Source organism: Cherax quadricarinatus, chromosome 29 (assembly GCF_038502225.1).
Source record: "Cherax quadricarinatus isolate ZL_2023a chromosome 29, ASM3850222v1, whole genome shotgun sequence".
NCBI lineage: Eukaryota > Metazoa > Arthropoda > Malacostraca > Decapoda > Parastacidae > Cherax > Cherax quadricarinatus.
The window spans coordinates 19,147,167-19,173,947 of NC_091320.1; the positions used below are offsets into that span (position 1 = coordinate 19,147,167).

The following is a 26,781-nucleotide window of genomic DNA, read 5'->3' on the forward strand; positions in this document are numbered from 1 at the left end:
TTAGGTCACACTACACATACATGTACAAGCACATATATACACACCCCTCTGGGTTTTCTTCTATTTTCTTACTAGTTCTTGTTCTTGTTTATTTCCTCTTATCTCCAAGGGGAAGTGGAACAGAATTCTTCCTCCGTAAGCCATGCGTGTTGTAAGAGACGACTAAAATGCCGGGAGCAAGGGGCTAGTAACCCATTCTCCTGTATAAATTACTAAATTTAAAAAGAGAAACTTTCGTTTTCTTTTTGGGTCACCCTGCCTTGGTGGGATATGGCCGGTTTGTTGAAAGAAAGAATATGTATATGTATATATATATATATATATATATATATATATATATATATATATATATATATATATATATATATATATATATATATATATATATATATATATATATATATATATATATATATATATATATATATATATATATATATATATATATATATATATATATATATATATATATATATATATATATATATAATATATATTTGCTTAATAATTCGCAAACAGTCGAAATTATTTACAAACATTGTCTACGTCCACAGTACTTTACCAGCTAGACCGTGGTCTAGCTCCAAATGGTTAAGTACTGTGGAATCTGATACAGAGTTGGCAGGGTCGAGTCCTGCTGTGGACGTAGAGACAATGTTTATATATATATATATATATATATATATATATATATATATATATATATATATATATATATATATATATATATATATATATATATATATATATATATATATATATATATATATTTATTATCACATCCGATTCCCACCAAGGCATGGTGGCCCGAAAAGAAAGAAAATCCCCAAAAAGAAAATACTTTCATCATCATTCAACACTATCTCATCACTCACACATATTCACTGTTTTTGCAGAGGTGCTCAGAATACAACAGTTTAGAAGTATGTAAGTATAAAGGTATAAAGATACACAACACATCCCTCCAAACTGCCAATATTTCAAACCCCTCCTTTAAAGTGCAGGCATTGTACTTCCCATTTCCAGGACTCAAGTCCGGCTATATAAAAATAACCAGTTTCTCTGAATCCCTTCACTAAATATTACCCTGCTCACACTCCAATAGATCGTCAGGTTCCAAATACCATTCGTCTCCATTCACTCCTATCTAAAACGCTCACGCACGCTTGCTGGAAGTCCAAGCCCCTCGCCCACAAAACCTCCTTTACCCCCTCCCTCCAATCTTTTCGAGGACATCCCCTACCTCGCCTTCCTTTCCCTACAGATTTATACGCTCTCCATGTCATTCTATATACTTTGATCCATTCTCTCTAAATGACCAAACCACCTTAACAACCCCTCTTCTGCCCTCTGACTAATGCTTTTATTAACTCCACACCTTCTCCTAATTTCCACACTCCGAATTTTCTGCATAATATTTACACCACACATTGCTCTTAGACAGGACATTTCCACTGCCTCCAACCGTCTCCTCGCTGCAGCATTTACAACCCAAGCTTCACACCCATATAAGAGTGTTGGTACTACTATACTTTCATACATTCCCTTCTTTGCCTCCATAGATAACGTTTTTGTCTCCACAGGTAACTCAACACACCACTCACCTTTTTTCCTTCATCAATTCTATGGTTAACCTCATCCTTCATAAACCAATCTGCTGATACGTCAACTATCAAATATCTGAAAACATTCACTTCTTCCATACTCCTCTCCAATTTGATATCCAATTTTTCTTTATCTAAATCATTTGATACCCTCATCACCTTACTCTTTTCTATGTTCACTTTCAACTTTCTGCCTTAACACACTAAACACACACACACACACACACACACACACACACACACACACACACACACACACACACACACACACACACACACACACACACACACACACACACACACACACACACACACGCACACACACACACACACATATATATATATATATATATATATATATATATATATATATATATATATATATATATATATATATATATATATATATATAGTGTGTAATGGCACATATATAAAGATACACATATAATGATACATACAACACACATATTATACCTTAGTACGTGACCTGAGATGACCTGGAATGAGGTATATTTACCTAGTGCGACCCCGAGGTGACCTGTGATGATCCACGATCACTTAAGATGACTCATGTTGACTTGTAATGACCCTAGATGACCTGTAATCATCTTGATGTCTTATATTGACCTAAGTGACCTGTAATGATCCTAGGTAACCTATAATGATCTAGATGGCCTGTTATCATCAGTAAGGCCTTAAATTGATACCAAGTGACCCGTAACGACCTAAAAATAAATTATGATGCCTTATATTAACCGCTAGTGACCTGTAATGACCCTAGATAACCTATGATTATCTGTGATGCCTATAATTGACCCCAAGCGACCTGTAATGACCTATCTTGCTCCCCCAGGTCAGCCACGTGCAGCTGCACTTCGGAGGTGGTGACCACGTGGGCTCTGAACACACAGTCAACGGTACAGCCTTCCCTGCTGAGGTGAGTGAGAGAGAGAGAGAGAGAGAGAGAGAGAGAGAGAGAGAGAGAGAGAGAGAGAGAGAGAGAGAGAGAGAGAGAGAGAGAGAGAGAGAGAGAGAGAGAGAGAGAGAGAGAGAGAGAGAGAGAGAGAGAGACAGAGAGAGACAGAGAGAGAGAGAGAATTTGTGCATTATTATTCAAACAGAAATTTATATCCATTAGAATTTTCACGCATGAATAAAAAATTAAGTTTCTGTTGGTCTCACACACACACACACACACACACACACACACACACACACACACACACACACACACATACACACACACACACACACACACACACACACAGGACCATCCCCAGAACACCACAACCAATCACACCATCCCAACACAAACCACAACCCACTCCCACAACTCCCACCCCACACTCAGCTGTAGAATCCCACAGTACACTGCCAGGTCCCCCACCCTCACAGACCCTCCAAACCACAGTGTTGGAGAGGAAACTGAAGGTATGGTACACAAACGCTGATGGAATAACAGATAAGTGGGAGGAGTGGAACGAGAGAATCAAAGAGGCATCACCAGACATCATAGCTCTCACAGAAACCAAGCTCACAGGTATGATAACAGATGCCATCTTTCCAACGGGATATCAGATCCTTAGGAAGGACAGAAGGAACAGAGGGGGTGGAGGAGTGGCACTGCTGATCAAAAACCGATGGGATTTTGATGAGCTGGAGAGAGGAGACAGCGGAGAAGCAAGAGATTACATAGTAGGAACGCTTCAGTCTGGAGGCCCCAAGGTGGTAATTGCAGTGATGCACAACTCACCACAGAACAGCAGGAGGCCAAGGCAATAGTATGATGAGAGTAATAGAGCAATGTTGGCACAATGGCTGAAGTGGCAAGAAGGGCTCATGTGAGCAGTACAAAGCTACAGATCATGGGTGACTTCAACCACAAGGAAATCGATAGGAAGAACTTGGAGCCACATAGGGGCCAAGAAACGTGGAGGGCTAAGATGATGGAGGTGACAAAGGAAAACTTCATGTACCAACACGTAAGGAACACTACACGAGAGAGAGGATAGGATGAACCAGCGGGACTGGACCTCATATTCACCTTGAGTAGTGCAGATATTGAGGACATCACATACGAAAAACCTCTTGGGGCCAGCGATCATGTGGTTTTAAGATTCAAATACACAGTAGAGTTACAAGTGGAGGGGGAAGCAGGAAGAGCCAGACGAATGAAGCCAAACTACAAGAAGGGGGAATATGAGGGAATGAAGAACTTCCTCAACGGGGATCCGTGGGACAGAGAACTGGCAGGGAAGTCAGTAAATGAGATGATGGAATATGTGAGAACAATATGCAAGGAAGCGGAGGAGAGGTTTGTACCCAAGGGTAACAGAAATAATGAAAAAGCCAGGATGAGCCTATAGTTCACCCAAAGGTGCAGGGAGGCCAAAACCAAGTGTGCTAGGGAATGGAAGAAGTATAGAAGGCAAAGGACCCAGGAGAATAAGGAGAGCAGTCATAAACCCAGAAATGACTATACACAGGTAAGAAGGGAGGCCCAACGACAATATGAAAATGACATAGCAGCAAAAGCCAAATCTGACCCGAAGCTGTTATACAGCCACATCAAGGGAAAACAAACACTCAAAGACCAGATAATCAGGCTAAAGAAGGAAGGAGGAGAGATCACAAGAAATGACCGTGCAGTATGTGAGGAACTCAACATGAGATTCAAAGAAGTGCTCACAGAGGAGACAGAAGGGACTCCAGAAAGACGGAGAGGTGGGGTACGCCATCAAGTGTTGGACACAATACATACAACTGAGAAAGAAGTGAAGAGGCTTCTGAGCGAGCTAGACACCTCAAAGGCGATGGGACCGGATAACATTTCTCCATGGGCCCTGTGAGAGGGAGCAGAGGTGCTATGTGTACCCCTAACAACAATATTCAACACACCTATCGAAACAGGGAGATTGCCTGAGGCATGGAAGACAGCAAATGTGGTCCCAATTTTTAAAAAAAGGAGACAGATAAGAAGCACTAAACTGTAGACCAATGTCACTGACATGTATAGTATGCAAAGTCATGGAGAAGATTATAAGGAGAAGAGTGGTGGAACACCTAGAAAGAAATGAGCTTGTCAACAACAGCCAACACGGTTTCAGGGACGGAAATCCTGTGTCACAAACCTACTGGAGTTCTATGACAGGGTGACAGCAGTAAGACAAGAGAGAGAGGGGTGGGTAGACTGCATTTTCTTGGACTGTAAGGAGGCATTGGACACAGTTCCACACAAGAGATTAGTGCAAAAACTGGAGGACCAGGGAGGGATAACAGGGAAGGCACTACAATGGATCAGGGAATACCTGTCAGGAAGCACTGTAACTTACAGAACATACATAGAATATATAGAGACTGGGATCCAAAATAAATTTCGAAAATCCTATTCACTGCAAATTTTTGTGTCTGCCATCATGTTAGAGAACACAAGCGTCTGCCATCATGTTAGAGAACACAAGTGTCTGCCATCATGTTAGAGAACACAAGCGTCTGCCATCATGTTAGAGAACTCAAGTGTCTGCCATCATGTTAGAGAACACAAGTGTCTGCCATCATGTTAGAGAACTCAAGTGTCTGCCATCATGTTAGAGAACACAAGTGTCTGCCATCATGTTAGAGAACACAAGTGTCTGCCATCATGTTAGAGAACTCAAGTGTCTGCCATCATGTTAGAGAACACAAGTGTCTGCCATCATGTTAGAGAACACAAGTGTCTGCCATCATGTTAGAGAACACAAGTGTCTGCCATCATGTTAGAGAACACAAGTGTCTGCCATCATGTTAGAGAACACAAGTGTCTGCCATCATGTTAGAGAACACAAGTGTCTGCCATCATGTTAGAGAACACAAGTGTCTGCCATCATGTTAGAGAACACAAGCGTCTGCCATCATGTTAGAGAACACAAGTGTCTGCCATCATGTTAGAGAACTCAAGTGTCTGCCATCATGTTAGAGAACACAAGTGTCTGCCATCATGTTAGAGAACTCAAGTGTCTGCCATCATGTTAGAAAACACAAGTGTCTGCCATCATGTTAGAGAACACGAGTGTCTGCCATCATGTTAGAGAACACAAGTGTCTGCCATCATGTTAGAGAACACAAGTGTCTGCCATCATGTTAGAGAACACAAGTGTCTGCCATCATGTTAGAGAACACAAGTGTCTGCCATCATGTTAGAGAACACAAGTGTCTGCCATCATGTTAGAGAACACAAGCGTCTGCCATCATGTTAGAGAACACAAGTGTCTGCCATCATGTTAGAGAATTCAAGTGTCTGTCATCATGTTAGAGACCTCAAGTGTCTGCCATCATGTTAGAGAACACAAGCGTCTGCCATCATGTTAGAGAACACAAGTGTCTGCCATCATGTTAGAGAACTCAAGTGTCTGCCATCTTGTTAGAAAACTCAAGTGTCTGCCATCTTGTTAGAAAACTCAAGTGTCTGCCATCTTGTTAGAAAACTCAAGTGTCTGTCATCATGTTAGAGATCTCAAGTGTCTGCTGTCATGTTAAAGAACTCAAGTGTCTGCCATTATGTTAAAGAAGTCAAGTGTCTGCCATCATATTAAAGTATGCACTTAAGTGTCTGCCATCTTGTTAAAGTGAGCACTCAAGTGTCTGTCATGTTAAAGCATGCAGTTAATTGTCTGCCATTAGTAAGAGTATAAACATCAAGACTACTTCACCAAGAGTATAACCACTAAGACTACTTCGTTGAGAGTATAAACACCAGGACTACTTCACCAAGAGCATAAACATTAAGGCTACTTCAATAAGAGTATAAACACTCAGAGTACTTCAGTAAGAGTTTAAACATTAAGGTTACTTCAGTTAGAGTATAAACATTAAGACTACTTCTGTAAGTGTATAAACATTAAGGCTACTTCAGTAAGAATATAAACATTAAGGCTACTTCAGTAAGAGTACAAACATTAAGGCTACTTCAGTAAGAGTATTAACATTAAGACTACTTCAGAGTATAAGCATTAAGACTGCTTCAGTAAGAGTATAAACATTTAGACCACTTCAGAGTATAAACATTAAGACTACTTCAGAGTATAAACATTAAGACTACTTCAGAGTATAAACATTAAGACTACTTCAGAGTATAAACATTAAGACTACTTCAGAGTATAAACATTAAGACTACTTCAGAGTATAAACATTAAGACTACTTCAGAGTATAAACATTAAGACTACTTCAGTAAGAGTATAAACATTAAGACTACTTCAGTAAGAGTATAAACATTAAGACTACTTCAGTAAGAGTATAAACATTAAGACTACTTCAGAGTATAAACATTAAGACTACTTCAGAGTATAAACATTAAGACTACTTCAGTAAGAGTATAAACATTAAGACTACTTCAGTAAGAGTATAAACATTAAGACTACTTCAGTAAGAGTATAAACATTAAGACTACTTCAGAGTATAAACATTAAGACTACTTCAGTAAGAGTATAAACATTAAGACTACTTCAGAGTATAAACATTAAGACTACTTCAGTAAGAGTATAAACATTAAGACTACTTCAGTAAGAGTATAAACATTAAGACTACTTCAGTAAGAGTATAAACATTAAGACTACTTCAGAGTATAAACATTAAGACTACTTCAGAGTATAAACATTAAGACTACTTCAGTAAGAGTATAAACATTAAGACTACTTCAGTAAGAGTATAAACATTAAGACTACTTCAGTAAGAGTATAAACATTAAGACTACTTCAGAGTATAAACATTAAGACTACTTCAGAGTATAAACATTAAGACTACTTCAGTAAGAGTATAAACATTAAGACTACTTCAGTAAGAGTATAAACATTAAGACTACTTCAGTAAGAGTATAAACATTAAGACTACTTCAGAGTATAAACATTAAGACTACTTCAGTAAGAGTATAAACATTAAGACTACTTCAGAGTATAAACATTAAGACTACTTCAGTAAGAGTATAAACATTAAGACTACTTCAGTAAGAGTATAAACATTAAGACTACTTCAGTAAGAGTATAAACATTAAGACTACTTCAGAGTATAAACATTAAGACTACTTCAGAGTATAAACATTAAGACTACTTCAGAGTATAAACATTAAGACTACTTCAGTAAGAGTATAAACATTAAGGCTACTTCAGTAAGAGTATAAACATTAAGACTACTTCAGAAAGAGTATAAACATTAAGACTACTTCAGTAAGAGTATAAACATTAAGACTACTTCAGTAAGAGGCACTGTAGGGCCAAGTAAGAGGAAAGAGAAATCAGTAGAATGTTTGTTACCACCACAGCCTCACACAGATTCATAAACTACCAGGAAAACTCCGAAAACTTTATTCTAAAGTAAGAGAGAGAGAGAGAGAGAGAGAGAGAGAGAGAGAGAGAGAGAGAGAGAGAGAGAGAGAGAGAGAGAGAGAGAGAGAGAGAGAGAGAGAGAGAGAGAGAGAGAGAGAGAGAGAGAGAGAGAGAGAGAGAGAGAGAGAGAATAAAGGAAGCGAATGAGTCTGAGTCAGATATTCGTGACTTTAAAGACACTATTGAATATGAAAGATACAAAAACAAGGTTTAAAAATATTGATAAACGACAATGAGAAATATTGGGGATGTTAAATGGGAAGTTTTAAAGTGTATTTACACAAGAAAAGTTTGTAAATCAGTTGCATTTAAAAAAAAAAAACACGAATATCATTATATTCATAATATTTATATTATTATTATTATTATTATTATTATTATTATTATTATCTGCTGTAGTTACCTGGAACAAAAGACTTTTACTAATATCAAGGAGACATTCAGGAGATAAATTTTGTAATAATTGTTCGTAAAACATGTTTAAAAATATATTGGATGCGATGAATGGTTTTGAAAACCGACAAGTTGAAGAATTGAGACACTTATGCAACATATGGGAATCTTTATTGAAGAAACGTTTCGCCACACAGTGGCTTCATCAGTCTAATACAAAACAGGAAAGTATAAGGAGAGGAGGAGTTTGATGTTTTATAGGTTTATTGGCGATTCTTGGTAGTGGAGGCTTCTTACTTTATTTGCAAAGTCATGGTGGGTACACAGGCTTGTGTGTTTGTGCCCATGGCCCGGGAGGGCCATGCCCACGAGGGAGAGAGGAGTGGACACTTCTTGACTGAGAGAAAGGTGTCGCCAGAGTGAGCGAGTGGGACCAGCGTCCCACTGACCTGGGCAGGCCTAGAGAGGGCAGCACCTGAGTGCCGTGAAATATGAACTAAGCTGGCAGACAGCATAGGCTGTCTGTGCAGATAGTACATGCTGTCTACATTTGCTCAGCCACCTACTTCGCGTCATCCCGACGCGACAATACTGGTGGTAAAAAAACTCGGTCTCTCTCTTGCAGGAACAGGGCACAGAACACGAAATAAAAACATATATATATACATATGGACATGGAAAAAAAACTTCCTACAGGGAGGGAAGAAAAAAACATGTGGGGTGTGCTAAACATCGTGGTCAAAGGCAGTGAGCGTCGATGGGCATCACTGCACACCTTCCTGCGTCTGGACAGATACTGCAACACAGGAGACATCGCTGCAGCTGAACTGTGACATGACAGGGTATGGTCTCCTCTGGAACAGTGAAGCAGTCATCATAAGAGTTGCTGCAGGGTTTCACTCAACCTGGGGCACGACATGCTGGTGCGCTCGAATGAGGCGTCATCAAAACTCGGCAACTGGGCAGGACTTCCGGCAAGCGCCTCAGGAGGACATTTCTCGACTGGTACTGTCGCTGGGCTGTTACTGCCAGCGAGCGTGGAGTAAGTCAAGTCGTGGAGTGAGTCGTGGCAGAGACGACTGGGCGAAACATCTGGGAGTCGTAACATCATACACCAGACTGCAGTGAGTGAGCTAGCAGTCAAAGTGACATCATCTTTGTGCAGGAGCTTACTGAAGCTATGACACGAGGCTGACACAGCGCCTGCCGACAGGGCTTAAACTGCAGCTTGACGAGTGTCATTCTCTCGACAGTTGGAGTTATAGCAGAGGTTAGTCTAAGCGTCCCCAGACTTTTTTCTCAACATATAACTGCACTCTGAAGGTCTGGAGGTGAAGTGAAACAAATCTCGATGGGAATCGTATCAGGTACAATTCTGCAGAACATCTATAAGCGATGAGCATAAGAGCTTTCTGTACAAGGGGCTCATATGCTCAGGGCTGACTAATATCAGCTGTCAAACGCAGGGTCACACCAGGTGACAAGTAACACAGTGGTGCTACTCTGGGGTCTGGGCTCAAGACCACACTGGACACACGGAAAACTTTACACACACCCGCGGTACATGCGGTACAACATGGCTTAAGCTAGCAAATGATGCTTTTCTGTGCACAAAATTGACACTAAGCCATACACTAACATGTGAGAACACTGACTGAGAGGAATTAATTAACACACAACATATATCTTCTCTCAATCTTCTCGACAATACTGACATAATTACTGAAACACTCGTTGTGACATCATGTGATGTCAGGCATGACGTCGCGAGGTGACATCACCAGCACTGTGAATTCAGCAGACATCTCGTGGTGACGTCAGGCAGACATCGTGGCATCATGAAGTTGGGCAGCAGCAGACCACAGCATGTGGCCTGGGACATCTGGCTCAGTAACTCACATGGCTCATAGATCCACGTGGCTTCATCCACACCCCACGTGGCGTCGGGATCCACGTGGCGTCGGGATCTACGTGGCATGCTGATCCACGTAGCTTCAAGTGGTCTCGGGCACTCGGATACATAGCTCTGGCAATGAATTCACACGGAAAACAGCAGAAAACACAGCAGAGGGAGTGAGCATATAGTGGTGGAATGTGGTGGTAGGTGGGTGAGGTGTGAGTGAGGCAGGAACGGCCACTTCCTCCTCTTCTCCCACAAACACAGGGAGACGCGCACACTGGATGCAGAAATCACCACAAAACTCACCTCTGGCTTGCTGAAACAGCTGTGCTGAGCTGAACAACAACAGCATAAAATACAAGTGACGCTGAACATGTGACTTGAGAAACAGCGTGGGACACTGTAGCGTGGGGTCACTGGGACGCCACTTACAATTCTCGAAGAAATTCGCAAATTTCGGCTAGATCCTGCTTGTACCTGTGTCTGGATGCTGAAACGTGCAGACACGACATCAATATAACTTGTTGAGAGACGGATGCTTCTAGTGTAGGGTGATGAAGTGAACACAACTTCATTCTATTTCCTTCCTCTCTCCGGGCAAACACAACTGCTGCGACCACTGCTTCCACCAATGTTTTATAGGTTTATTGGCAATTCTTGATAGCGGGGAGTAATGATAAAGGCTTCGGAGGCTTCTTACTTTATTTGCAAAGTCATGGTGGGTACACAGGCTTGTGTGTTTGTGCCCATGGCCCGGGAGGGCCATGCCCACGAGGGAGAGAGGAATGGACACTTCTTGACTGAGAGAAAGGTGTCGCCAGAGTGAGCGACCTGGGCAGGCCTAGAGAGGGCAGCGCCTGAGTGCCACGAAATATGAACTAAGGTGGCAGACAGCATAGGCTGTCTGTGCAGACAGTACAGGCTGTCTACACTGAGGTAATCAGTCCCTTAGCCTGGTATCGATGTGTTCAATCCATCACTCTTGTAGGAAGTACAGCATAGTGCCAGAGAAGTGGCCACTGTGTGGCGAAACGTTTCTTCAGCAAGCATACTCATATGTTGCATAAGTATCTCAGTCTTCAACTTGTCCGTTTTGAAAACCATTCATCACATCTGTCAGACACTACAACATCATGGGATCTTGATACAAGAAATTCTTTAATACTTGTCCAACCTTTGGATGAAGACCTACTTACACTAGTGGATGGTTCCACTGTGATCAAGCCTCCTCCTGCTTCCACTCACCTGATTACAGTATATAAGACACTTCTCTGTCCATATGCTGTACTTTCTACAAGAGTGATGGACTGAACACATCGACTCCAGGCTGAGGGACTGATTACCTCAAACTCCTCCTCTCCTTATACCTTCTTGCTTTGTATTGGACTGATGAAGCCACTGTGTGGCGAAACGTTTCTTCAATAACGATTCCCATATGTTGCATAAATGTCTCAATTCTTATACTGGATGTGTTGCAACATGTGGTGGAATGTGAAAGTGCTGAAACACTTGGTAAAAGTGTTACAAAATGTGGAGGAAGTGTTACAACGTATGGAAGTGTTGCATCGTGGTGGAAATGTTGCAACATTTGGTGGAAGTGTTGCGACAAATAGTGTAAGTGTGTGTGTGTGTGTGTGTGTGTGTGTGTGTGTGTGTGTGTGTGTAACTGTTAATGTTATCCATCAATCATTTGATCTAAAGGAAAATCTCTGTTCACCTGAATGACACTTTTCACTTTTTTTAAAGACATGTGTTTTCCCAGGTGTTGAATCATTATGGAAGGTAATTAGGGCACGTCATTAGCGGAGGTAATTATACTTTGCAGTTTGGACATGCAGGTAATTAAGAATTGTAACAGCTAATCAGTCTAGGATTACTAATGTAAGAGAGGAGGCAGTGTTTGTTGTTGCGTCTGTTCTTCCTTGTGACCTGAGAGTCCTTGTATGACCTGTGACCCTGTCTGACCTGTGACCCCCATCTGACCTGTGGCCCTGTCTGACCGGTGACTCTGACCTGTGACCCTGTCTGACCTGTGACCCCTGTCTGACCTGTGACCCCTGTCTGACCTGTGACTGTCTGACCTGTGACCCTGTCTAACCAGTGACCCTGTCTGACCTGTGACCCTGTCTGACCAGTGACCCATGTCTGACCTCTGACCCTGTCTGACCTGTGACCCTGTCTGATCAGTGACCCTGTCTGACCAGTGACCCTTGTCTGACCTGTGACCCTGTCTGACCAGTGACCCTGTCTGACCTGTGACCCTGTCTGACCAATGACCTATGTCTGACCTGTGATCCTGCGTGACCTGTGACCCTGTCTGACGTGTGACCCTACGAGACCTATGACCTGGGGAAAGGGGGAGGATTAAGGTAATAAGTGACGATAAATCCTTAATCTAAAGTCATGTTGAGTTAAATCCCAACAGTGTTGACCTCGCTCTGAGTGTTAATCCTGTGGATATCTTCAGTAATCCCAGCAATATCTGCTTAAATGCTGAATTAGCGAGAGATACCAGAGGAACCTTCATACGGGTGTCTAAATATATCAGAACCTTAAAACAGGTGCGTAAATATATCAGAACCTTAAAACAGGTGCGTAAATATATCAGAACCTTAAAACAGGTGCGTAAATATATCAGAACCTTAAAACAGGTGCGTAAATATATCAGAACCTTAAAACAGGTGCGTAAATATATCAGAAGCTTAAAACAGGTGCGTAAATATATCAGAACCTTAAAACAGGTGCGTAAATATATCAGAACCTTAAAACAGGTGCGTAAATATATCAGAACCTTAAAACAGGTGCGTAAATATATCAGAACCTTAAAACAGGTGCGTAAATATATCAGAACCTTAAAACAGGTGCGTAAATATATCAGAACCTTAAAACAGGTGCGTAAATATATCAGAACCTTAAAACAGTTGAGTAAATAAGTTCATCACTTCATTTCTGCGTATGATTATTTTGATATTAACATCTCTGTCTTACAGGCTATCAGTCTGTCTACCTGTATTTTATTCTCTCTCTCTCCCTTTTGCTTACGCTTGATATTTACTGTGTTAGTAAAGACTCCCTACTTTTGTTTACAGTCTAAGAACTGTTACCTTCCTCCGCTTATTTTATGAGACATATAAATAGGAAATAGGATGAAGTTGGAGCCATCTGTGTGCCAGCGATTTCATTTGGTCACCTGACTTATTTCACTGATGTCATTATGCTGTACGAACATGTTCCAGGCTCGACTCATTCTAGGAATGAATGATCTCAGATGATGTGATGTTCTGAAGTAGGGTAGAATCAGAGTGTAGTAGCTGTTTGCTGCCCGTCTTGTTGTGTAGAAGCTCACGTCTCGCTTTCCTCGGAGCGGAGCCAAGTGTGGTACCTTCATAACATTGGCCTTGTACATAACAGTAAGACTGCCCACGTCCTTCCGGTGATGAAGGCTCTGATAAAATAACAGATCTGTCCAGGCGAGAGATCAGTCGTATTCTGTCAAGAAGTCGTAGATGAGGCGGGTGGTAGGTACTCCAAGAAATTGGAGCATATTCATGGTGTGAGTGCACTTGTGTGTCGTGCAGAATCTTTTAACCACTACTGTCGAGCAGATATGAGATACGTCTAAGTGCTGTTAGATTCCTGGCCGCTTTGTTTGCAAGATTTGCAACGTGGTTCTTCATAGTCAGTTTGGAGTCAAATTTCACCCCAAGGATATCAACTTTATCCCCGTGCCAACACTCTCCCATTCATTTTTACCAATACGTCATCATTACCATCATGGTGTCTAGAGTCCCCACATCATTTGTGTTTTCTCAGAAGCAAATGTAATCCACCATCGATTTTCCAAGGTTAATACAGCAGTAAGCTGGTGATTGACGTAACTTAAAACAGTTGGCATTTCCTCTCTTGGATAAGTAAATGTCAGAGTACAGTCGTCTACATTTGCATGGGATTCTGGGCTGAGTTGAAAGTTACTGAGGTAAACATTCCATAACAAATGCCCAAGCACATTTTCCTGTGGAACACTTGCACTAACAGAGTGTCTTGTTGGCTCTGTCCCGTTGAGTACTACGTTTAGATATCTACCTTGACGGTAATCACTGATGAGGCATATTGCAGAGCCGGCGACTCCTAGTACTTGCAGTTTTGCCAAGAGTTCCCTAGTGCCATACTCGATCGAAAGCTTCAGCAATTTCCAGAGCTACTACACGACTGATCTTGGATGCTTCCAGTGACTGGTGCCACTTAGTGGAGAGGTTTAACAGAAGAGTAACTTCCTCTGAAGCCATATTGATGGTTATAAAGAAGCGAGTGGCAGTCGAAAAATGCTATCATCTGCCGTGAGATAACTGTCTCAAGAATCTTGCCAGTCATTGACAAGAGTGATACTCTTGTCAATGACTTCTTTTTTTGTGAACAGGGACTTCATTTACCTCTTTATACAGAGAAGGCCATTTACACTATGCTAGGCAGTGTCAATAGATGCAAGTTAAGAGGTGCTGCTAGCTGGTCTGCACATCTGTTCAGCAGTCTTGGACTCAGCTTATCTGCGTGCACAGCTTTTTCCTGGTCCAGCGATTTAAGGAGAAGATACACTTCATCCTGCCTTATTATCACCTCTGACAACTTTGACACAGTTCTTGCGGCTAGCAAAGATGTTCCCTTGTTTGATCAGGAACTTGCATCTGTTCAACAAAGAAGTCAACTTTCTCCAGATTGCTAGTAGAGATGGTCCAATACTGTCGATTTAGAGGTAGAATAATTTCATCAAATGAATAACCTTCTCAGTCCTTGACCAAGGACCACCAGGTTTTGGAGCCCAATCCTACCTGATGCCATTTTTTTGTGTGTGTCAGCCTCCCATCTAAAGATGGCCCACTTTTCCCAACAGGCTTGTCTATTATAGATAGTGAGATGCCTCTTATACCTTACCAAGTCTTGTACTCAGCAATAGCAGCCTCTCTACAGCAAGAGCCGAACCAAGGCTGATCTGAAGGCTTCATCACATACTGCCGGTGAGGGATGTTTTTCTTGGAGATTAAGGATGTGTTCAGTGAAGACATTCACTTGGTTATCAACATCATCTTGGAGAGGAGCATCACAGTAGGAGGTGGCGAGCTCAGAGCAAAGGGTCGGCCAGTTTCCTTTTTCCCACAGCCAGGATGTGTGTGTAGATTCTTTACCTTATTTTGTTGGAATCGTCAGTGTCTTAAAGACAGCCTTGTGGTCAGATGATCTAAAATAGCCAAGGAGATGGCAAGTGACTGAGCCTTCAGATAAATCACTCACTACTGGGTCGAGGAACGAGCCGCAGATGTGAGTAGGGAAGCCAACAAAGTTTCTCATATCAAATACTTCAAGTTCATCACCTACAACTGTAATGTATAGCCCTTGTGGCTGAGCGCTTCTTTTTGATTATAATATAATACAACTGTAATATACTGACATTTATGTTGAAGCAGAAGAGAGTCCACATTTTCCATCAGTAAACTGACTGGGTCTGCTTGTTGCCACGGAGGTCTGTACATTGCACACGCTAGTACAGAGGTGCTAGTGTTAATGCATAGCTTGAAGAACATTTCCAGGTGATTAGTAATAGCAACATCAATGAGCTAGGCTTGGACACTTTAAAAAAAAGCACACGGCAACGCCTCCTAGCCTGTGTCCCTTCCCCTTCCTCTCTCTCTTTCTCTCTCTTCCAGACATCCTCCATAGTTGGAGACACACTTTCATAGTACGTCTCCAGCTCACACACATGCTCCACCTACCCAAGGTTCATTCACTCCCTCTTCCTTCTCCTCATCTTTCTCCTTTGCTTTCCTAATTGTACTCTTTCATTCATTTTAACGTATTATTCCGTACTATATTAATTACATAACTGCATGATAGCTGGTAACTATTTCTTATAAATTATATCAATGCGCCACACGGAAACTGGCGGGTATATACAGACAAAGATCAAAGTCAGCAGGACACGAACCCAGTAGAGGGAGACGGGCGAAGTTCACGTAACTCTTTTGTCCACTCAGCCACAAATGCCCCAAAAGTTGGGCAGCCTAGTTCACAAGCCATGTTTCTTCCCAGCTCGGACACACCAGAGAGCCTCCAACATGGTCTCAAGATATTTCAATCTTCTCTGTATGTTCTGACCTCACAAGGAACACTGATATAAAAATTCTCCCTCAACCATCAGTGTTGAGGGTGCTACCACCGGTGTTAAGGGTGCTACCATCAGTGTTAAGGGTGCTACCACCGGTGTTGAGGGTGCAACCGCTGGTGTTGATGGTGCTACCATCAGTGTTAAGGGTGCTACCAGCGGTGTTGAGGGTGCTAAAAACCAGTGTTGAGGGTGCCACCATCAGTGTTGAGGGTGTTGCCACCGGTGTTGAAGGTGCCACCATCAGTGTTGAGGGTGCTACTACCAGTGTTGAGGGTGTTACCACCAGTGTTGAGGGTGCTGCCACCAGTGTTGAGGGTGCTACCACCAGTGTTGAGGCTGCTACCACCAGTGTTGAAGGTGCTACCACCAGTGTTGAGGGTGCTACCACCAGTGTTGAGGATGCTACCACCAGTGTTGAGGGTACTACCACCAGTGTTGAGGCTGCTACCACCAGTGTTGAGGCTGCTACCACCAGTGTTGAGGCTGCTACCACCAGTGTTGAGGCTGCTACCACCAGTGTTGAGGGTGCTACCACCAGTGTTGAGGCTGCTACCACCAGTGTTGAGGCTGCTACCACCAGTCTTGAGGGTACTACCACCAGTGTTGAGGCTGCTACCACCAGTGTTGAGGGTGCTACCACCAGTGTTGAGGCTGCTACCACCAGTGTTGAGGGTGCTACCACCAGTGTTGAGGCTGCTACCACCAGTGTTGAGGCTGCTACCACCAGTGTTGAGGCTGCTACCACCAGTGTTGAGGCTGCTACCACCAGTGTTGAGGCTGCTACCACCAGTGTTGAGGCTGCTACCACCAGTGTTGAGGCTGCTACCACCAGTGTTGAGGCTGCTACCACCAGTGTTGAGGCTGCTACCACCAGTGTTGAGGCTGCTACCACCAGTGTTGAGGCTGCTACCACCAGTGTTGAGGCTGCTACCACCAGTGTTGAGGCTGCTACCACAACTGCGAGTAATATGGTCACACCTACTCGCTATTTCCCGCGCTTTTTTTCCAGACAGTGTTTTTTCCTAGTATTTCCCGCCAGTGTTTCACAACACTTTTTTTTATTTCGTCTTCACTAATCCTTCCCGCCACTGCTGACACCAGTCTTCCCGCCACTGCTGACACCAGTCTTCCCGCCACTGTTGCCACCAGTCTTCCCGCCACTGTTGACACCAGTCTTCCCGCCACTGCTGACACCAGTCTTCCCGCCACTGCTGACACCAGTCTTCCCGCCACTGCTGACACCAGTCTTCCCGCCACTCCTAAGATCAGTCTTCCTTCAGTTTTCCTACTCAATCATTCTCGCTGCGTTCTAAGTAACATTTCCTCCAGTGATCTTATCTTAACCTCCTCACAGCCAGCTACTCCAGTACACTCCTCACAGCCAGCTACTCCAGTACACTCCTCCCGGCCAGCTACTCCAGTACACTCCTCCCAGCCAGCTACTCCTGTACACTCCTCACAGCCAGCTACTCCTGTACACTCCTCACAGCCAGCTACTCGTGTACACTCCTCACAGCCAGCTACTCCTGTACACTCCTCACAGCCAGCTACTCCAGTACACTCCTCCCGGCCAGCTACTCCAGTACACTCCTCCCGGCCAGCTACTCCAGTACACTCCTCCCAGCCAGCTACTCCAGTACACTCCTCACAGCCAGCTACTCCAGTACACTCCTCACAGCCAGCTACTCCAGTACACTCCTCCCGGCCAGCTACTCCAGTACACTCCTCCCAGCCAGCTACTCCAGTACACTCCTCCCAGCCAGCTACTCCTGTACACTCCTCACAGCCAGCTACTCCTGTACACTCCTCCCAGCCAGCTACTCATGTGCACTCCCCCCAGCCAGCTACTCCTGTACACTCCCTCCAGCCAGCTACTCCTGTACACTCCCCCAGCCAGCTACTCCTGTACACTCCCCCTAGCCAGCTACATCTGTACACTCCTCCCAGCCAGCTACTCCTGTACACTCCTCACAGCCAGCTACTCGTGTACACTCCTCACAGCCAGCTACTCCAGTACACTCCTCCCATCCAGCTACTCCTGTACACTCCTCACAGCCAGCTACTCGTGTACACTCCTCACAGCCAGCTACTCCAGTACACTCCTCCCATCCAGCTACTCCTGTACACTCCCCCTAGCCAGCTACTTCTGTACACTCCTCCCAGCCAGCTACTCCTGTACACTCCTCACAGCCAGCTACTCCTGTACACTCCTCACAGCCAGCTACTCCAGTACACTCCTCCCATCCAGCTACTCCAGTACACTCCCCCCAGCCAGCTACTCCTGTACACTCCTCACAGCCAGCTACTCCAGTACAATCCTCACAGCCAGCTACTCCAGTACACTCCTCCTCGCCAGCTACTCCAGTACACTCCCCCCAGCCAGCTACTCCAGTACACTCCTCCCAGCCAACTACTCCAGTACACTCTTCACAGCCAGCTACTCCAGTACACTCATCCCAGGAAGCTACTCCAGTACACTCCTCCCAGCCAACTACTCCAGTACACTCTTCACAGCCAGCTACTCCAGTACACTCATCCCAGCCAGCTACTCCAGTACACTCCCCCAGCCAGCTACTCCTGTACACTCCTCCCAGTCATCTACTCCAGCACACTCCCCCCAGCCAGCTACTCCAGTACACTCCTCCCAGCCAGCTACTCCAGTACACTCCTCCCAGCCAGCTACTCCTGTACACTCCTCACAGCCAGCTACTCCAGTACACTCCTCCCAGCCAGCTACTCCAGTACACTCCTCACAGCCAGCTACTCCAGTAAACTCCTCACAGCCAGCTACTCCTGTACACTCCTCCCAGCCAGCTACTCCAGTACACTCCTCACAGCCAGCTACTCCTGTACACTCCTCACAGCCAGCTACTCCTGTACACTCCTCATAGCCAGGTACTCCTGTACACTCCTCCCGCCCGCCAACCTCTCCCGCCAATTCGTCCCGCCAATATATCCCGCGGAAGAGCGTCATGGCGGGAGTAGAGTTGCATTGGGAGTGGAGGGTTGCAGCTGGGGAGAGGGTTGCAGCGTGGGGGAGGTTTGCATCGGGGATGAGGGTTGCAGCGGGGGGGAGGTTTGCAGCGGGAGTGGAGTGCTGCAGCGGGGTGGAGGGTTGCAGCGGGGGGGAGGGTTGCAGCGGGGGGGAGGGTTGTAGCGGGGGGAGGGTTGCAGCGTGGGGGAGGGTTGCAGCGTGGGGGAGGGTTGCAGCGGGGGGGGGAAGGTTGCAGCCACGTCCAACGCAAAGCTTTGTAAAACGAGAACAAAAAGAAAGAAGAAAAGAAAGTAGAAGCTGAGAAGACGACTGTTGCTGAGGAAGTTGTCTTAAGTTTAATGTTGGGAGAAGCTCAGCTGAGGAAGTTTTATATATTCTTTATTGAAGGAATAAATGAGGAAAAGAAAGTAAAGTGATCTTTATTGAGGAAACGTTTCGCCACTCAGTGGCTTCATCAGTCCATACGTAGTAGAAACTTGAAGAACAGGAGGAGAATGAGGTAATCAGTCCCTCAACCTTGAGTCGATGTTTTCAGTCCATCAATCTTGAATAGAATAGTATTCTATTCAAGATTGATGGACTGAACACATCGATTCAAGGTTGAGGGACTGCTTACCTCATTCTCCTCCTGTTCTTCAAGTTTCTACTACGTATGGACTGATGAAGCCACTGAGTGGCGAAACGTTTCCTCAATAAAGATACCCAAGAGTTGCACATGTGTCTAATTTATCAACATGTCGGTTCTCTGAACCATTCATCTACAAGCACAAGCTAGTCAGGTCCAACTCACACCCACCCACACCCACTCATGTATTTATCTAACCTATTTTTAAAACTACACAATGTTTTAGCCTGAATAACTGTACTTGGGAGTTTGTTCCACTCATCCACAACTCTATTACCAAACCAGTGCTTTCCTATATCCTTCCTGAATCTGAATTTTTCCAACTTGAAACCATTGCTGCGAGTCCTGTCTTGGCTGGAAATTTTCAGCATGCAATTTACATCCCCTTTATTTATTCCTGTTTTCCATTTATACACCTTGATCATATCCCCCCTAATTCTACGCCTTTCGAGAGAGTGCAGATTCAGGGCCCTCAGTCTATCCTCATAGGGAAGATTTCTGATACATGGGATCATCTTTGTTATCCTCCTCTGTACGTTCTCCAGAGCATTTATATCCATTTATATCCAGTAAGGTGATCTTTATTGAGGAAAAATAAGAGAAAAACACAATTAAGTGATCTTTATTGAGGGAAAGAAAGAGGAAACGAAAGTAGGGGGATCTTTATTAAGGGGGGAAAAGGAGGATAAAACAAGTGATGGTGTTGTTTACTTGTCCTCCAGTGATGGCATTGTTTGCTTGTCCTCCAGTGATGGCATTGTTTGCTTGTCCTCCAGTGATGGCATTGTTTGCTTGTCCTCCAGTGATGGTGATATTGTTTACTTGTCCTCCAGTGATGGTGATATTGTTTACTTGTCCTCCAGTGATGGTGATGTTGTTTACTTGTCCTCCAGTGATGGTGATATTGTTTGCTTGTCCTCCAGTGATGGTGATATTGTTTACTTGTCCTCCAGTGATGGTGATATTGTTTGCTTGTCCTCCAGTGATGTTGTTTACTTGTCCTCCAGTGATGGTGATATTGTTTGCTTGTCCTCCAGTGATGTTGTTTACTTGTCCTCCAGTGATGGTGATATTGTTTGCTTGTCCTCCAGTGATGGTGATATTGTTTACTTGTCCTCCAGTGATGGTGATATTGTTTGCTTGTCCTCCAGTGATGTTGCTTACTTGTCCTCCAGTGATGGTGATATTGTTTGCTTGTCCTCCAGTGATGACATCAATTTGCTTGTCCTCCAGTGATGGTGATATTGTTTACTTGTCCTCCAGTGATGTTGTTTACTTGTCCTCCAGTGATGGTGATATTGTTTGCTTGTCCTCCAGTGATGTTGTTTACTTGTCCTCCAGTGATGGTGATATTGTTTGCTTGTCCTCCAGTGATGTTGTTTACTTGTCCTCCAGTGATGGTGATATTGTTTGCTTGTCCTCCAGTGATGTTGTTTACTTGTCCTCCAGTGATGGTGATATTGTTTGCTTGTCCTCCAGTGATGTTGTTTACTTGTCCTCCAGTGATGGTGATATTGTTTGCTTGTCCTCCAGTGATGACATCAATTTGCTTGTCCTCCAGTGATGGTGATATTGTTTACTTGTCCTCCAGTGATGTTGTTTACTTGTCCTCCAGTGATGGTGATATTGTTTGCTTGTCCTCCAGTGATGTTGTTTACTTGTCCATCTTAACTATGTTCTTGTCCCAGCCTTCCCTCTGCATCTCCCCCCTCTCCTCCCCCTCCCCTCCCCTACCACCTCCCCTCCCCTCCCCCTCCTCCCAGCAAGTGTGATGCTGGCGTCTTATGTGAGCTATACAGTGGCAACATGTGAGCTACACAGTGGCAACATGTGAGCTCCACAGTGGCAACATGTGAGCTACACAGTGGCAACATGTGAGCTACACAGTGGCAACATGTGAGCTCCACAGTGGCAACATGTGAGCTACACAGTGGCAACATGTGAGCTACACAGTGGCAACATGTGAGCTCCACAGTGGCAACATGTGAGCTACACAGTGGCAACATGTGAGCTACACAGTGGCAACATGTGAGCTCCACAGTGGCAACATGTGAGCTACACAGTGGCAACATGTGAGCTACACAGTGGCAACATGTGAGCTACACAGTGGCAACATGTGAGCTCCACAGTGGCAACATGTGAGCTACACAGTGGCAACATGTGAGCTACACAGTGGCAACATGTGAGCTACACAGTGGCAACATGTGAGCTCCACAGTGGCAACATGTGAGCTACACAGTGGCAACATGTGAGCTCCACAGTGACAACATGTGAGCTACACAGTGGCAACATGTGAGCTACACAGTGGCAACATGTGAGCTACACAGTGGCAACATGTGAGCTACACAGTGGCAACATGTGAACTACAAAGTGGCAACATGTGAGCTACACAGTGGCAACATGTGAGCTACACAGTGGCAACATGTGAGCTACACAGTGGCAACATGTGAGCTACACAGTGGCAACATGTGAGCTACACAGTGGCAACATGTGAGCTACACAGTGGCAACATGTGAACTACAAAGTGGCAACATGTGAGCTACACAGTGGCAACATGTGAGCTACACAGTGGCAACATGTGAGCTACACAGTGGCAACATGTGAGCTACACAGTGGCAACATGTGAGCTACACAGTGGCAACATGTGAGCTACACAGTGGCAACATGTGAGCTACACAGTGGCAACATGTGAGCTACACAGTGGCAACATGTGAGCTACACAGTGGCAACATGTGAACTACACAGTGGCAACATGTGAGCTACACAGTGGCAACATGTGAGCTACACAGTGGCAACATGTGAGCTACACAGTGGCAACATGTGAGCTACACAGTGGCAACATGTGAGCTACACAGTGGCAACATGTGAGCTACACAGTGGCAACATGTGAGCTCCACAGTGGCAACATGTGAACTACACAGTGGCAACATGTGAGCTACACAGTGGCAACATGTGAGCTACACAGTGGCAACATGTGAGCTACACAGTGGCAACATGTGAGCTACACAGTGGCAACATGTGAGCTACACAGTGGCAACATGTGAGCTACACAGTGGCAACATGTGAGCTACACAGTGGCAACATGTGAGCTACACAGTGGCAACATGTGAGCTCCACAGTGACAACATGTGAGCTACACAGTGGCAACATGTGAGCTCCACAGTGGCAACATGTGAGCTACACAGTGGCAACATGTGAGCTACACAGTGGCAACATGTGAGCTCCACAGTGGCAACATGTGAGCTACACAGTGGCAACATGTGAGCTACACAGTGGCAACATGTGAGCTACACAGTGGCAACATGTGAACTACACAGTGGCAACATGTGAGCTACACAGTGGCAACATGTGAGCTACACAGTGGCAACATGTGAGCTACACAGTGGCAACATGTGAGCTACACAGTGGCAACATGTGAGCTACACAGTGGCAACATGTGAGCTACACAGTGGCAACATGTGAGCTACACAGTGGCAACATGTGAGCTACACAGTGGCAACATGTGAGCTACACAGTGGCAACAGGAGTGTTAGCAAGTGAATAACTTTCTACTCCCCTCCACACCCTGGGTCAGGTGAAGGGGGATGGCTATCTTTCTACCCCCTCCCCCCGGGTCAGACGAGAAGGGGTAACTTTCCCACGGTGGTAGAGGTGACTGATTTTGAGTTTCATAATAATAATGATAATAATAATAATAATAACAATAATAATAATAATAATAATAATAATAATAATAATAATAATAATAATAATAATAATAATAATAATAATAATAATTTTTATTTCTACAAGTACATGTACAAGGTATACAGACCATAGCTGACATCAATGATGTACTCCTGTATAGAAAGCTCTTTGTTATGCAGAGCATTTCGGGCAAATTGGAGTAATTTCGTCCCCGGGATGCGACCCACACCAGTCGACTAATACCCAGGTACCTATTTTACTGATAGGGTAGTGAGGGAGGGTGTGGCCAAACAGTAGGTGAGGGAGGGTGTGGTTAAACAGTAGGTGAGGGAGGGTGTTGATCAAACAGTAGGTGAGGGAGGGTGTTGATAAATCAGTAGGTGAGGGAGGGTGTTGATCAAACAGTAGGTGAGGGAGGGTGTTGATAAATCAGTAGGTGAGGGAGGGTGTTGATCAAACAGTAGGTGAGGGAGGGTGTTGATAAATCAGTAGGTGAGGGAGGGTGTTGTTCAAACAGTAGGTGAGGGAGGGTGTTGATAAATCAGTAGGTGAGGGAGGGTGTTGATAAATCAGTAGGTGAGGGAGGGTGTTGATCAAACAGTAGGTGAGGGAGGGTGTTGATAAATCAGTAGGTGAGGGAGGGTGTTGATAAATCAGTAGGTGAGGGAGGGTGTTGATCAAACAGTAGGTGAGGGAGGGTGTTGATAAATCAGTAGGTGAGGGAGGGTGTTGTTCAAACAGTAGGTGAGGGAGGGTGTTGATAAATCAGTAGGTGAGGGAGGGTGTTGTTCAAACAGAAGGTGAGGGAGGGTGTTGATCAAACAGTAGGTGAGGGAGGGTGTTGATCAAACAGTAGGTGAGGGAGGGTATTGGTGTCTGGTTTAGACTGTTATTCCCATCATTGTCATCACTCTCACCATCACCCTGATCACCGTTATTACTAATCTGATGACCTCTTGCAGCAGGTGGTAACTAAGTCAGCAAGCAGAAGCAGTCAGCAGGACAGATCAAGGGAGGGCTAACAAGCAGCGCTAGTTTTCTTTACCACTGTATTCCTTCACCAGTATACTCGTATGTACTAGGTACAACGTAATGAGAGAAATGAAGATTGTAAATAGTGCAAATGACAATCACTCAAACAGTGGACACGACCAGAGACAGTGCAAGCCTGATGCCTCAGCAAGGTGTGTTGAATACCTCACCTTTGCTGAGGTAGTTGACTTCCAGGTGACCACCTTGTCTGAGGTAGTCAGTTTCCAGGTGATCACCTTGGCTGAGGTAGTCAGCTTCCAGATGATCACCTTGGCTGAGGTAGTGTCAGCTTCCAGGTGATCACCTTGGTTGAGGTAGTCAGCTTCCAGGTGATCACCTTGGTTGAGGTAGTCAGCTTGCACGTGATCACCTTGGTTGAGGTAGTCAGCTTCCAGGTGATCACCTTGGCTGAGGTCTTCAGCTTCCAGGTGATCACCTTGGCTGAGGTAGTCAGCTTCCAGGTGATCACCTTGGTTGAGGTAGTCAGCTTGCAGGTGATCACCTTGGCTGAGGCCTTCAGCTTCCAGGTGATCACCTTGGCTGAGGTTTTCAGCTTCCAGGTGATCACCTTGGCTGAGGTCTTCAGCTTCCAGGTGATCACCTTGGCTGAGGTTTTCAGCTTCCAGGTGATCACCTTGGCTGAGGTTTTCAGCTTCCAGGTGATCACCTTGGCTGAGGTTTTCAGCTTCCAGGTGATCACCTTGGCTGAGGTTTTCAGCTTCCAGGTGATCACTTTGGCTGAGGTTTTCAGCTTGCAGGTGATCACCTTGGCTGAGGTTTTCAGCTTCCAGGTGATCACCTTGGCTGAGGTTTTCAGCTTCCAGGTGATCACCTTGGCTGAGGTCTTCAGCTTCCAGGTGATCACCTTGGCTGAGGTTTTCAGCTTCCAGGTGATCACCTTGGCTGAGGTTTTCAGCTTCCAGGTGATCACCTTGGCTGAGGTTTTCAGCTTCCAGGTGATCACCTTGGCTGAGGTTTTCAGCTTCCAGGTGATCACTTTGGCTGAGGTTTTCAGCTTGCAGGTGATCACCTTGGCTGAGGTCTTCAGCTTCCAGGTGATCACCTTGGCTGAGGTCTTCAGCTTCCAGGTGACCGGTGGGTTGAACCGGACAAAAAGCGCAGAAGTGACGCTCCAGAACTGTTGTACTCTGAATTGTCAGTTCACTGGCAGTCACTGTCATCACCCTCATTATCATCACCATCACCTTCATCATCATTAGTATCGTCACCAACACCATAATTCCCAACTCTTTCTCTCTCTTCCTTCTGTCTCTGTCTCTGTCTCTGTCTCTCTCTCTCTCTCTCTCTCTCTGTCTCTCTCTCTCTCTCTCTCTCTCTCTCTCTCTCTCTCTCTCTCTCTCTCTCTCTCTCTCTCTCTCTCTATATTTTTTTTTTTTTTTTTTTTTTTTTTTTTTTTTTTTTACACAGGGTTTGACAAGGTTAAGGATCCCTGTGAGCCTGTCTCTTTCCCTTCCTTACTTTCTGCAGTAGTTAAGAGGTCACTAACGTATGGTTTACAACGCATTTTAAGACAAACAAAAAGTTGACACAATGCAGACAGACGTGAAAATCGCTGACAAATGTAATCACATGTAATTCAGATTATAAGTGTAATCAGAGTCATCAGTGCAATCAGAGTGACCAGGGCAATCAGTGTGAAAAGAGCAATCAGGATCATAGGTGAAATCAGGATGACCAAGGCCATCAGGGTGACCAGTACAATCAGGGTGATCAGTGCAATTATTGTGACCGGTGTAATCAGGGTGACTAGGGCAATCAGGTATAATCTAGTGTATACTTATAATCATAGAGTAATAAGGTAACTACGTGATGAAGGAATAACTGGAAGAGTGGAGATGTTATGAGAGTGCTGACCCCACTCATCTCACAGTACTGATCCCACTCATCTCACAGTGCTGGTCCCACTCATCTCACAGTGCTGGTCCCACTCATCTCACAGTGCTGGTCTCACTCATCTCACAGTGTTGGTCCCACTCATCTCACAGTGCTGGTCCCACTCATCTCACAGTG

At 44.6% G+C, this 26,781-nt stretch overlaps 1 protein-coding gene across 1 annotated transcript in view; it reads left to right on the plus strand.

The window, feature by feature from the left end:
* LOC128690628 (carbonic anhydrase-related protein 10) overlaps positions 1 to 26,781 on the plus strand; it is a 243,415-nt gene that overhangs the window by 184,615 nt on the left and 32,019 nt on the right. The window contains exon 4 of the mRNA XM_070089798.1: positions 2,458 to 2,541. Coding sequence (XP_069945899.1) covers positions 2,458 to 2,541 — 84 coding nt within the window. The remainder of the gene's footprint in view (positions 1 to 2,457; positions 2,542 to 26,781) is intronic.